General features: G+C 38.6%; 1 protein-coding gene across 4 annotated transcripts in view; it reads right to left on the bottom strand.

Annotated features, from left to right (window-relative positions):
- The window catches only part of RHOBTB3 (Rho related BTB domain containing 3), an 83,266-nt gene that overhangs the window by 66,205 nt on the left and 1,794 nt on the right, over window positions 1–15,267 (bottom strand). For all 4 annotated transcript variants that reach the window (XM_082377292.1, XM_082377293.1, XM_082377291.1 and 1 more), the window contains exon 3: window positions 8,597–8,783. In XM_082377292.1, coding sequence (XP_082233418.1) covers window positions 8,597–8,783 — 187 coding nt within the window. The remainder of the gene's footprint in view (window positions 1–8,596; window positions 8,784–15,267) is intronic.

Raw genomic sequence — 15,267 nt, 5'->3', positions numbered from 1 at the left:
TAATAGAATCCTCAACTTGACCTCAATCTCTAAGGCTGCAAAATTGCCAGTCTTTGTAAATTTCATATGAAGTACGTTCTTATTCATCCAAACGTTTCAATTATTGAACTCTAAAGCATTCAACTGCAGAGATCAAACCAGTCACTTTTTATCTTCTGCTTCAAAATTAAAAAATTAAAAACTGAAGGAATAAAAAGTAATTACTCAAAATGTGAACTGTCCCAAGACTCATGGCTGTACCATGTACAGACCTATGGCTGGGAAGGTTGTACATCAACCCATCTCTAAGGACACACCTTCATAACGCTAAAAGTGTATGTTCAACTCCATATTCGTCAGCCAGCTTTGTTTGGTTTCATGCTACATCATCAGACATGTCATTGTTCAAAAGGCAGCCAAGTCAAAAGGGGGTAAATCCATTTCTAAAAGAGCATGTTGTTGTTGTAGGCTGGCTTCCCTGAGAAGCAGACTCTGAGATGGAGACTGGTGTGCTGGAGGTTTACTAGGGGGCGATCTTGGGAACGTCTCTTCTCAAGGGTGCAGGAAGCAGGACTGGGCAGAGGAAGAATTCGAACTGCAATGCTGTTGCAACAGAGACCTGAGCCATTCAACAGGGGCCTCTGGAGCTTAGATGGCCCTTTAGAGTGGTTCCCCATACAAAGCTGGGCCTTTGTATCCCTACATCAGCCAGTAATTAAAGGAGGGCTGCCCTGTGGAGGGAGCAAAACCTTGGGCAAGCGGCTTCTATCAGCACAGGGATAATGCCTGGAAAGGGACTCAGCTGTTCACCATCAGCGGCCTGAAGACCAGGTAACTGAGGGAGTAAGTACAGTGGTCCTGAAAGGGCATTTAGGCTACTCCCCGCCACAGCATACACAACAAATGTCCTACCAATGAACTGCACAGAGATGGAGCACATGTATGTACACATGGCGTGCACGCTAAGGATATTCAGTGCACGTGCATACTATACATGTAACATGCATGTGTGCACATACACATACGACTTAGATAATTTAGCTTCACTGAAGCTTCAGCTTCACTGAAGCATTTTGAGCTCAGAAACCATGTATTCACGTTCTCATTTTGCAGAGGAGGAAGCTGAAGCTCAGAGAGGTTAACTGACTTGTCCAAGTCTCCTTGTGTGTTAGAGATGGAGAAACAATAAAACTGTTACTTGCTCTACCTGATAAAGAGCCATCAAAAGATAAGATAAAAATTTAGTTTGAGTAAAAAATTATTAATTCCAAAGATGTGGTGATTTAAAAATGAAGCTTGGTTTCTCCAAATTATACAACAAATCCTAATCTGAGTTCTTGCATTTACTTTTTCTAAGATCATTTTTGGTTCAGAACAAATAAAGTTACCAACACAATTTAGCCTATCTTGAAAAATAACACATTGGTATTTCACATTCTTTACAAAGCCTTCATAAACAGTGCCTTTGATTTTCTGAAGACAGAGGTCTTCTTATGACTACAAAGCTCTCCTTATGCTGATGGAATGGGGTGGGTAGGCAGATCATCTTATTAAACTTTATTTCTGGACAAAAATAAAGTCAGTAGTGTTTTGAGTGAAAAATTAAGAGAGCATAATGTAAAATAATGGCTAGGAAATAAACTTGGTTTCAGGGAAAATCCAGCTAGTGTCAGGTTTAACCCAGCTGAGCGGGATTTTCCATTGTGTGTAGCCACAAGCATCTTACCAACCTAGAAAGTGCCTCCTTATATCCAATCATTATATCTCCTCTATGTCACAGAAGACATTTTTTTTTGTTCACTTGCACCCAAAAGGAAAAATGCCTAGTCATTACATATTAGGTAAGAGAATCAATAAAACATTATGGATTAAATAAACCTACATTTAGCATTTCATCAGGAACAATGAGAAGACCCAATATAATCTTAAATTGTGGTGCCTTCTTCAGGACTCACTCCTATGAGCCTACCTCAGAGTCCTGGAACTTCAGAATCAGTGTTATTCTTCTAGTTAACACTGTAGTCTTTTATTTTTTTTTCTTATATATTATCTTTCAAGGTGTTATCACAAAATGTCTATTTTTTTTTTAAAGCAAACACAATGTAACTCTGGAATTAAAATGAATGGCATCTCTTTCAAAGCAATGGATTTGAGAACTGATAGGGTGATTCTTACAATCTTGCCAGTGCTTGAGAGTCTTAGAAATCCTTTGAGGAATTCCAGCCTTGCAATGTACTAGGCTCTGTCAGAGCTCCAAAAAGAAAAGATAGGATGCCCGCTTTCAGGAACTTAAGGCTATGAATACACCTTTGTCAAGCCTGGAGAAAAATTTCTACTTTAAAGACAGATTCAGGGCTTCCCTGGTGGCGCAGTGGTTGAGAATCCGCCTGCCAATGCAGGGGACACGGGTTCGAGCCCTGGTCTGGGAAGATCCCACATGCCGCGGAGCAACTAGGCCCGTGAGCCACAACTACTGAGCCTGCGCGTCTGGAGCCTGTGCTCCGCAACAACAGAGGCCGTGATAGTGAGAGGCCCGCGCACCGCGATGAAGAGTGGCCCCCGCTCGCCGCAACTAGAGAGAGCCCTCGCACAGAAACGAAGACCCAACACAGCCAAAAAAAAAAAAAAAAAAAGATACAACAAGAGGAAAAAAGCTTTAAAAAAAAAAAAGATAGATTCAATATTTAGTAAAAGCCAAAAATTTATTCAGAGCCAAGTATTATGAAGACACACACACAGTCAAGCTTGTCAAAACACGTATAACAAAGGAAAGAGATGAGACTGATTGTGTTTGCCGAACTTGTTCTTAAAGGAGCTGGAGAGAGGAGTTACCAGAACACCTAGCACAGTTCCACAGACTGCAAGACGTGTCCTTGAGTTGAAGAGACAGATTTAGCTTTGTAATTACTTTGTAATCACATCTTACAAGGTAAATTAATTTCAACCTGTTAGTGAAAATAATCTTTTCACTTCTGTATATCATTCATAAAGCCATTCATTCACTCACTGAACAAATGTTTTTTGAGCACCTACCACACCTCAAATAGCAGAGATATAAAGATACACAGATAAATGAAACTCATAGTCAACTGAGCCAAGACAGATACGACTGCAGACAATTATAAGTACTGGGGCTTGCTTGGTGGTGCAGTGGTTAAGAATCCACCTGCCAGTGCAGGGGACATGGGTTCGAGCCCTGGTCCGGGAAGATCCTACAAGCCGCAGAGCAACTAAGCCCATGTGCCACAACTACTGAGCCTGTGCTCTAGAGCCCACGAGCCACAACTACTGAGCCCACGTGCCACAACTACTGAAGCCCGTGCACCTAGAGCCCGAGCTCTGCAACAAGAGAAGCCACTGCAATGTGAAGTCCGAGCACCACAACGAAGTGTAGCCCCCGCTCGCCAAAATTAGAGCCCGCGTGCAGCAACGAAGACCCAACGCAGCCCAAAAAAAAAAAAAAAAAAAAAAAAGTACTAAAATAAAGGTGTACAAAATCACCATAGGAACAGAGGAGAAGAAATTAACTCTACCTGGGGGATTGTGGAAGGCTTCACAGAAGAGGGAACGATTTAAAGGGTAAGGATGAATTCGCTATGCAGATATGACAGGGGTTGTGCAGAGGGCCAGTCCACTCAGAGCATGACACAGTATAGCACATGCTGAGGCCTGAAGGTGAGAAAAAAGGGAAGACATCGCTTCCACTTTCAAGAGAGCAAGCTAAGCCCACACTGCAATCTCTTCTCCCTGCCAAATCACAGAAATGATGAAATAATGAGGGGGAGGGGGAAGAGGTGGGAAGGAGAAAGAAAGGAAGGAAGGAAGCAAGGGATGGGGGAGGGAGAAAGAGAGAGGAGGAAGGGAGGTGTGCACATGCAGCAGCCCTCAAACATTAGGAGAGACTCTCATCAGCCCAGAAACTAGAAAAACCTGAGGGGCTGCAGGCAGTACACACAGGACGACCAAAGAGGGATGCTGAGGCTTGGAGGACAGGTGGGACCTCATGCACTGCAGCAACATGTAAGTGCTCATTGCCTCGCAAAGGGGGTCGAGGAGGAGACCAAGGGCAACTGAGTGGAGGTTAGCTGGAGGACGCCAGCGGAAGTAGAGAGGCCCGTGGGTCCTAGAGCAGGCCAAGCCTAAGATGAGCCTGGAACATCTGTGCCAGAAAGCAAGGAAGGACTCAAATTAATTGGAGAGAGCATGAAGAGGCTCCCCTAGGCAAATCTGGGGTAACTGGAGTATCAGAAAGAATAATGAGAAGAACAGATTATAAAATATTGAATTTAAAAAACAAACCCATGAATCATAGTGACTCTTAAAGAAAGACGTGGGAGCAGAGAAAAGGGAAAGCCTTATTTACAGAAGAATGCCAACTAATAAGTGTAGAAGGAATGATAGGAAATCACTATTTTGTAACCACAGTTATCACAACTGAAGGAATCATGCAAAATAATGGGCTTGGATTCTTTAAAAATGTCATGAAAGATACCCCACCCCCCAAAAAAAGGCTGGGTGATTGGGAACTGTTCTGAATTAAAAGAGACCAGGGAGACTTGACAACTAAATGCAATGCATAGTTCTTAATTTCATCCTGGATTAAAAAAACAAAAAATAAAACCAGCTTTGGAATACGTCGAAAAATGTGAATATGGGTTATATTTTAAATAATAGTATAATAGGTAATAGTATATTTCTTGAGTGATGATTGCATTATGGTTAATAGGAAAATGACTCTGTTCTTAGATGAGACATGTTTAATTAATCAGGATTGAAGAAATCCCATAATGTTTACAATTTACTCTTAAATGGTTCAAACAAAAAAAAGTGTGTGTGTGCTGTGTATGTGTGTGTGTTTGTATTTGTAATTTCTGGAGGTCACTGTTCTATTTTTATCAAGTTTCTTAGATTTGAAATTTTGCAAATAAAAGTTAGAAAAAAAAAAAGAAGAAAGTTTCTAAAGATTTTAAAGAATTGAGTACCATGATCTGACATATTCTAGAATGATTATTCTGAGAGGATTCATTTCAGAAAGAAGCCAAGCAGGAAAAGGAGACCAGAGGCTGATTTACCAGGAAGCCTAAGTTTCAAGGCCCTTCCTTGTGGGTTGTTTCCAAAGCCTTGGGAGAAACCTAGGCATTAGATTCTTTCACATGATGTATGCTTTTGTAAAATCTGCAAAATAAGATATTCTGACTATGTCTGGTTAAGACATAAGTCTCTCTCCAGTCCAGCTCACTTCACCTTGCATCAGGCAGCTCTGGAGTAGCCACGGACATTTTTAGGATCCTGCTAAGGGGAATTTAAATTTAGGTTTAGCGAGATATTATTTGTGGTTTGTAGTCACTTCCTTGTAAGTGTTTGCGAGCTGTCCTGGTACATGAATGGCCTTCAGGAATGCTTCTTCCACCCACTGTGCAGACTAATTTGGCATCGTGACACAAAGAGGCAGAGCTGAAAGACAAACACAACAAAAACCGAAGTGCCCAGCATCACAAAGATGTGGAGAGTGAAGAAATACGCTGGAAGAAAAACTATCATTCTCTTCTCCCTATAGAAAATCTCAAAAAGTGGTTATCATGTGAAGAACTGCAAAGACTGTGAGCACAAAAAATATACAAAAAGTTAAAGAAGTGTCAGGTTTTTTTTGTTTTTTAAATTATTTTATTATTTTTTTTTTGGCTGCATTGGGTCTTCGTTGCTGCCCGTGGGCTTTCTCTAGTTGTGGCAAGCGGGGGCTACTCTTCATTGCGGTGCACGGGCTTCTCTTGTTGCACAGCACGGGCTCTAGGTGCGCAGGCTTCAGTAGTTGTGGTTTGTGGGCTCAGTAGCTGTGGCTCACGGGCTCTAGAGTGCAGGCTCAGTAGTTGTGGCGCACGGGCTTAGTTGCTCCGTGGTATGTGGGATTTTCCCAGACCAGGACTCGAATCCGTGTCCCCTGCATTGGCAGGTGGATGCTTAACCACTGTGCCACCAGGGAAGCCCAGGTTTTTAAATAATAGAAACTTTTTTTAATGTCTGTCGTATTTGACAGCTTTTTCGGAGTTGTAATTTCTTGTGCTTTCTTTTCACACTCTAAATAAATATTCATTTGTATACATATATGTATCTGTAATTTTGTAGTTTTTTTTCTTACAAAGGACCTCTAAAATTGTGTAAGTTTCAGATCCTGCAAATCTGGAACTGCCTCTTTAGACCAAAATGAAGGTCATTATGAGAGATAATTAAATGACTAGGAACTAAAATCCAGTGAAGATGATGAGAAAGCAATGAATTTTTCTTTGAATTTTTGAATTTTATTTATTTTTTATACAGCAGGCTCTTATTAGTTATCTATTATATATATATTAGTGTTTATATGTCTAGGGGTATGATCCTTGGTTTGGGTCCAAGAAAGCAATGAATTTGAGGTTAATTTAAAATATAAAGTCAAAAGAGCTTCTTAGTCAACTGGATATGGGGAACAGGAACGAAAGTTGGGTTGGATGATTCTAGTTTGGGTGAATGGATAGGTTTGGCATCATTCACCAAGACAGGGAACTCAGTAGAAAGAGGAAGATGTCTGTGGAGACATGGGTCAGAAGAGAGACTGGAGCCAGAAAAACAGTCCGGGTAATCACCAGTGTCTATACAGGGGAAGCTAGGGCAACAGATTAGCAGGTCCATGGTCAGAGTAAACAGCAAGAAGAGGTGAAGCTAAAGGATGGGACCCTGGGCAACAACTACCGGATGTACTGATTTGGTATATGTGTGTAAGGGAGGATGAAGGCGCCAGGAAAGAAGAAAGAGAATTAGAACAAACAGGAAAGAAAGAGTAGCTTTATTAAGTGGAGGGAGAGGTGTATTTGAATAATTTCAAAGGGAGGATTGTTGTTAAAATGTAAATTAAGTTTGGCAATAGGCATATAACTGGCAGCCCTGAGTGAAAACAAACCCAGTGTAATTGTGAAAGTCAAAGTCAGACTGTAGTGGACTGAAGAATGAATGGGAAGTCAGGAAGTGCACTCAGGAAGTGTGGATGACTCGTTCAAGAATCATGACCAGCAATAAAAAGAAAGTTAGGGAAGTAGAGGGGACATACGGTCAAAGAAGGGTCAGGCCTGCTTTATTCATATCTACTAATACTAAAAACATACCTACCATATGACCCAACAATCCTACTCCTAGGAAACTACCTAAGCATCACTAAAAGGAGAATACAGAAATAAATCATGGGGGACTTCCCTGGTGGCACAGTGGTTAAGAATCCGCCTGCCAATGCAGAGGACACAGGTTCGAGCCCTGGTCCGGGAAGATCCCACATGCCGCGGAGCAACTAAGCCCGTGCACCACAACTACTGAGCCTGCGCTCTAGAGCTCACGAGCCACAAACTACTGAAACCCTCATGCCACAACTACTGAAGCCCATGCACCTAGAGCCTGTGCTCCACAACAAGAGAAGCCACCGCAATGAGAAGCCCGCGCACCGCAACCAAGAGTAGCCCCCACTCGCCACAACTAGAGAAAGCCCACGCACAGCAACAAAGACCAATGCAGCCAAAAATAAAAATAAATAAATAAATTTTAAAAAAAAAAGGAAAGAAAGAAATCATGGCGTATTCATACAATGGAATAATACACAGCAATAAAAAGAATGTATTACAGATAAGTTCAGCATGGATGAATCTCAAAAGTATCACGTTAACTGAAATTAGGCAGACACAAGACACTACATACTGTATAATTCCATCTGTATGAAGGTCAAGAATAGGTAAAACTAATCTATGTTGTTAGAAGTCAGAATAGCAATTATCTCTGGGGAGGGGTGTTATCAACTGGGAAGAGGCATGAGAGGCTTCTGGAGTGAGGCAAATGTTCTAGATCTTGAGATGTGTGATGGTTGCATAGCTGTATATATGTGCAAAAACGCATTAAACTGTGCTCTAAAATTACTGAAGTCTAATGTCCTTTATTTTGCTATACTTCAATAAAAATGAAAAATGAGTAAAAATGAAATTTTAAGACAGATTTACTGAGGAAATAACCACTAAGAACTATAAAATACCACCAATTCAAAGTGGATTCTGAGTTGACCCTGAGATATCTGCCAATAGTATGCACAGAAGCAACTACTGAAATTGACTGAACCAAATTAATCCATCAGCTATGGAGTCAACAATCCTCTCTCTTAGGTGGTGTTGTCAGTGTATTCAGCTCACTCATTGCTACCTACCTAAAAACGCTGCTCCCAATCCCACATCCTTATGTGAACAATCTATCCTTCCCAACTGAATAGTCCCTTAGATTGTCAAAAAGAGTTTTCCAGAGCTCAGTGTCAGCCTAATACCTCTCCTATATCAAAAAGAACACAATTACTGACTTCCTTCACTTCTATAGAACAGCAGTTTAAAAGACAAACTTGTACCCATCAGAATCACAGCAGTAGTTGTGATACTTTCCTGTGATGTCCCATTATCATATCCAATGATGAAGAGATAACAGATGGCATTTAAACCCACAGTCATTTTGCTTTCAAAAAAAACACACAAAAAACTGCACTAATCATTAATAAGCTTAATGCTATTCAAAATTAATACGGTACCTGTACTCTCATATAAAAGAAAAATTAAATACTTACCATTTTGTCTTGTACCAACAGCAGCAATGATAACTGGAACTGAATTTAATGCTCTTTTTATCACTGGAATATAATTATCCTTCACTTCGTGAAATGAAAACTTGTCATTTACGTTGTACTTGATCACAATGATGTCAGCACCTCCAATTAGATTTCGAGAGGTGTACCAATCACTGTCAAAAATGTCCTAAACCAAAATGTAAAGAGCAATCTTTAGTCTGCTTATCTTCAAATCCATCATGAAATAAACTGTAACATATTAGTTTAACTTTTTTACTATATTTTAATTTTTGGAATTCATTTTTTAAATTTATTTTTAAAAAAGTAACTACGTGAAATTTAAAACATTTGAAGTCTATCAAGTCTTTAAATTTTTTTATTTATTCATTTAGCCTGGACAACTATGTAATAGTAAAATAGAATCTAGAGAATTCCTGAGACTCTGATGGAATAAGCAACCTCTTTCAACACCTGTACTTAAAAATAAACACTTTGTTTTAAAATTATGCCATAAACCATTAGCCAGACTCATCAAGAAAAAAAGGGAGAAGACTCAAATCAATAGAATTAGAAATGAAAAAGTAACAACTGACACTGCAGAAATACAAAGGATCATGAAAGATTACTACAAGCAGCTATATGCCAATAAAATGGACAACCTGGAAGAAATGGACAGATTCTTAGAAATGCACAACCTTCCAAGACTGAACCAGGAAGAAACAGAAAATATAAACAGGCCAATCACAAGCACTGAAATTGAAAGTGTGATTAAAAACCTTCCAACAAACAAAAGCCCAGGACCAGATGGCTTCACAGGTGAATTCTATCAAACATTTAGAGAAGAGCTAACACCTATCCTTCTCAAACTCTTCCAAAATATAGCAGAGGGAAGAACACTCCCAAACTCATTCTACGAGGCCACCATCACCCTGATGCCAAAACCAGACAAAGATGTCACAAAAAAAGAAAACTACAGGGCAATATCACTGATGAACATAGGTGCAAAAGTCCTCAACAAAATACTAGCAAACAGAATCCAACAGCACATTAAAAGGATCATACACCATGATCAAGTGGGGTTTATCCCAGGAATGCAAGGATTCTTCAATATATGCAAATCAATCAATGTGATAAACCATATTAACAAATTAAAGGATAAAAACCATATGATCATCTCAATAGATTCAGAAAAACCTTTCAACAAAATTCAACACCCATTTATGATAAAAACCCTCCAGAAAGTAGGCATAGAGGGAACTTACCTCAACATAATACAGACCATATGTGACAAATCCACAGCCAACATCGTTCTCAGAGGTGAAAAACTGAAACCATTTCCTCTAAGATCAGGAACAAGACAAGGTTGTCCACTCTCACCACTATTATTCAACATAGTTTTGGAAGTTTTAGCCACAGCAATCAGAGAAGAAAAGAAATAAAAGGAATCCATATCGGAAAAGAAGAAGTAAAGCTGTCACTGTTTGCAGATGACATGATACTATATGTAGAGAATCCCAAAGATGCTACCAGAAAACTACTAGAGCTAATCAATGAATTTGGTAAAGTAGCAGGATACAAAACTAATGCACAGAAATCTCTTGCATTCCTATACACTAAGGATGAAAAATCTGAAAGAGAAATTAAGGAAACACTCCCATTTACCATTGCAACAAAAAGAATAAAATACCTAGGAATAAACCTACCTAAAGAGACAAAAGACCTGTATGCAGAAAACTATAAGACACTGATGAAAGAAATTAAAGATGATACAAACAGATGGAGAGACATACCGTGTTCTTGGATTGGAAGAATCAACATTGTGAAAATGACTCTACTACCCAAAGCAATCTACAGATTCAATGCAATCCCTATCAAACTACCAAAGGCATTTTTCACAGAACTAGAACAAAAAAATTACACAATTGTATGGAAACACAAAAGACCCCAAATAGCCAAAGCAATCTTGAGAAAGAAAAATGGAGCTGGAGGAATCAGCCTTCTGGGCTTCAGACTATACTACAAAGCTACAGTAATCAAGACAGTGTGGTACTGGCACAAAAACAGAAATATAGATCAATGGAACAGGATAGAAAGCCCAGAGATAAGCCCACGCACATATGGTCACCTTATTTTTGATAAAGGAGGCAAGAATATACAATGGAGAAAAGACAGCCTCTTCAATAAGTGGTGCTGGGAAAACTGGACAGCTACATGTAAAAGAATGAAATTAGAACACTCCCTAACATCATACACAAAAATAAACTTAAAATGGATTAAAGACCAAAATGTAAGGCCAGATACTATAAAACTCTTAGAGGAAAACATAGGCAGAACACTCTATGACATAAATCACAGCAAGATCCTTTTTGACCCACCTCCTAGAGAAATGGAAATAAAAATAAAAATAAACAAATGGGACCTAATGAAACTTAAAAGCTTTTGCACAGCAAAGGAAAACATAAACAAGATGAAAAGACAACCCTCAGAATGGGAGAAAATATTTTCAAATGAAGCAACTGACAAAGGATAAAAAAATCTCCAAAATTTACAAGCAGCTCATGCAGCTCAATATCAAAAAAACAAACAACCCAATCCAAAAATGGGAAGAAGACCTAAATAGACATTTCTCCAAAGAAGATATACAGATTGCCAACAAACACATGAAAGAATGCTCAACATCACTAATCATTAGAGAAATGCAAATCAAAAATACAATGAGGTATCACCTCACACCAGTCAGAATGGCCATCATCAAAAAATCTACAAACAATAAATGCTGGAGAGGGTGTGGAGAAAAGGGAACCCTCTTGCACTGTTGGTGGGAATGTAAACTGATACAGCCACTATGGAGAACTGTATGGAGGTTCCTTAAAAAACTAAAAATAGAACTACCATACGACCCAGCGATCCCACTACTGGGCATATACCTGAGAAAACCATAATTCAAAAAGAGTCATGTATCACAATGTTCATTGCAGAGCTATTTACAACAGCCAGGACATGGAAGCAACCTAAGTGTCCATCGACAGATGAATGGATAAAGAAGATGTGGCACAGATATACAATGGAATATTACTCAGCCATAAAAGGAAACGAAATTGAAATATCTGTAGTGAGGTGGATGGACCTAGAGTCTGTCATACAGAGTGAAGAAAGTCAGAAAGAGAAAAACAAATACTGTATGCTAACACATATATATGGAATCTAAAAAAAAAAAAGAAGAACCTAGGGGCAGGACAGGAATAAAGACACAGACGTAGAGAACGGACTTGACACGGGGAGGGGGAAGGGTAAGTTGGGACGAAGTGAGAGAGTGTCATGGACTTATATATACTACCAAATGTAATATAGATAGCTAATGGGAAGCAGCCGCATAGCACAGGGAGATCAGCTCGGTGCTTCGTGACCACCTAGAGGGGTGGGATAGGGAGGGTAGGAGGGAGACGCAAGAGGGAGGAGATACGGGGATATATGTATATGTATAGCTGATTCACTTTGTTATAAAGCAGAAACTAACACACCATTGTAAAGCAATTATACTCCAATAAAGACGTTAAAAAAAATAACAATCCACTAGGACTAAGTACAAAAAATCAGAATGCTAGATTTATGCACATGAAGTAAAACATAAATAAAATGCCATATACAAGAAAATAAAATAAAATTATGCCATAGCTTTATCACCTAATAGTTTCAAAAATTAACACTATTCATTAGATGCAAGAGCATCAATGTGAGTAAGGAAGCTTCAGAGGATTTTCTGTGACCCAGTTAGATAATGCAGGATTGTTCAGTGATTTAGATTGTATTGATAATACCCTGTGAATTCTGTGGAGTTCCATATATTTTATCCATATCTCAAAATTCATATATATTTTTCAACTTTATCCATTCTTTGGACAGTACTGCATATATATAGTGTGCATGTGAGGGGAACAAGGGGGGCGGAGGGGTACGCCTCCAAAAAAGATAGTGTGTCTTATAAGTTGATGTTAACATGGTAAGGAACATATGTGCAATTCATGTATTTTGTTCATATCAATTAAAAATTCAGGATAAAGCTTTTCAGTTTTGAAATGTTTACTTTTGGACTACAGTTAATAATATTTATATTTAGAATTAGGGCCAAAAGTAATTTATTATGGACCCTACTCCTTAAAACTTTGCGCCTTGATATTTTAAAAATAATTTTTCAAAGTTACTGTGTGAATAGTGGTATAAGAAAAATATCGTTATGTACCTTAATACCATTGCTAAATATGCATAAGTGGCTTCCTTCTCACATTCTGGTTAACTATTAATCATTATTTGTCCTTTCATGTGGCCTTTGGTATGTATTCCTAGGATGTAATAAAGCTAGATTAAGAAAACAGACAGCTAGATATGGCTAACAAGTCCAAAAACTGTTGGGCTATGAAAGTCTGCACTTTGAAATATGAGTCCAAACCAGGGTTTGAATCAATCAGTTGTGACAGAGCTTTTATCCTGTTAGAAAATTCTGGAGAAGTGTCACAGCAATGCCCTTTTGCAGAGAGCTTCTTCTCACCAGTACACTGCCATGCCCCAGCAAAGCTTCTCCCAATTCCCTACACCCTCACAACCTGTGTATTTCCTACAAGTATATTCTGCGTAACAAGAATTGCAGAATTTTTAGATATGAATACTTTACTGAGAGTGGGATGGACAGAGCCTTTTTAGAGGAAGATTTAAAAACCAAAAAAAAAAAAAAAAAGGCAAACTATGGGGATATAAACAGCAAAGGCAAAATTCTTGAACTTAGTGGAGGATGTAAGAGGAGGGAGAAGTGAATTGGGACACAGATCAAGAAAATGTGAAAGCTTCCCAGCAGAGCTCTACGCTAATTTCCAAATCCCAAACCACAAAACCCATTCAGTTCCAGCTGTATCTGTTACAGTATTCAAGCTCAAAGTATATAAGTACAACAGGGTATATAAATACAATAAAGAAAGAGGACAAAGTCAGATGAATGGGATGAACAAACTAAACTTAAGTGGGACCAATATCAAGCAGCCATTTAACTCTGTGAGAACAAATCAAAAGTAACTGCTTTCTGCATTCCAAATAGTTCAAAATTCCAGAGTTACTGGAGACGTGTAGAAAGAAAAAGGAGACATTTAAGGAAAAATGTCATGAGGAAATGGGTTTTGGCTTCATTAACTCTGTGGTACTGAGGATATAAATCTATAATTTTATTTTTAATACAAATCAGAGCTTCAAACCCTGCCCAAGAAAAGTGTGCATATATTATCTCATTGCTTTTTATGGAATATTTTTGGTAAACAGGAAAAGATCTAGAAATAAAATAATAATATAACAAAAAAGGGTGGGTTTGAGAGAGACATACTAAACAATAAGCTACATATAATGAAGTTGAAGCACACTTATTTAAAAAGTGCTAAGTATATATGGCAAAGATCCAGAGTGAGGCTGCGGATATACAGAAGAAAACTAGGGAGAGAAGCACAACTATCTCACTCTAACTCCAAGAAAACAATGCCACATTTCTTCTCAAACTGTCTCAAAGAGAAAATGCTCCACTGGTTTCTAGAAATATGAAGGAAATCAAATTCTCCCACCCCTTGTAAATCAGTTCCAGGATTTCCTCTAGGCAGTTATGCAACACGAGGCTTGGAGCCACATTTGGGGAATGGAACTCATCTTTTGAAAAATAATCTTAATTTTTACAGCAAAACAACAACTTTATTCTACTTGGTTGTGAGGCTGCAATATAGCATCTACTAAGTACTAACACGGCTGCCTCTATGTACTTTATTTGTGTGGAGATCTTGAATGATGTGTGGGAAAACTTTACTTTTGCTTCATTTAAGCAATACACGGCTATACTAAAGTTGTGATAAACACTTTATTATTATCGTAGCTACGGCTTATTGATTACTTACTACATGCCCGTCTGGATGCTAAGAACTTTACACATACTAACTCATTTATTCTTCAGCACAGCTCTGGGAGGCAGGGATTATTATGTTTATTTTACACACAGAGAAAATAACGCTAAGAGAGGATGAGTGACTTTACCCAGGAACACAGCCACTAACTCGCAAGGTGAGGATCTGAAATCAGATCCTTTTGATATCAAAACCTGTGCTCTATCTGCTCTGCTATGTTTAATATTCTGATTCAGTACATGTCAAATACCAGCTGATGAATACAATCAACTTTCATATCTCTGATGGGCTTTTACTTCCCACCAAGAGAAGAAAAGCACCTTATAAAGAGTAGCTCTACAAACGTATTCTACTATGTCTGAAGACCACTATAACCCAGAAAACTGTGCCTGGTTACAAACTCAATGTCTTAAAAAAGGCCAGAGTCTAACCAAACCAAAGGTGATTAGCATAATAAAACATAACAATAAACTTAAGACCAAAACAATCCAGACTGTGAAGGCTTATTTCAATCGATTTGGAAGATTTCATTTACTACAATCCATGAGATCACAAGTATTGCTTTTGCTAAGCTAACAACATAAAAAGGGAAGAGTTCACTGCTCAAAGAAAAAGCAGGAAAGGTTATCCTAACATCCTAATTCAGCTTATTTTATTTTCCCTACATTTATTTACTCTATTCACTCAACATTTGTTCAACTGAGTGTAGAACCAATTAGTTTTTAGACTGTAAGATTTTTCACA

This window comes from Balaenoptera borealis (assembly GCF_965194805.1).
Source record: "Balaenoptera borealis genome assembly, chromosome: 2".
In the NCBI taxonomy this organism is placed as follows: domain Eukaryota; kingdom Metazoa; phylum Chordata; class Mammalia; order Artiodactyla; family Balaenopteridae; genus Balaenoptera; species Balaenoptera borealis.
This window is presented reverse-complemented; position numbering and strand designations above follow the sequence as displayed.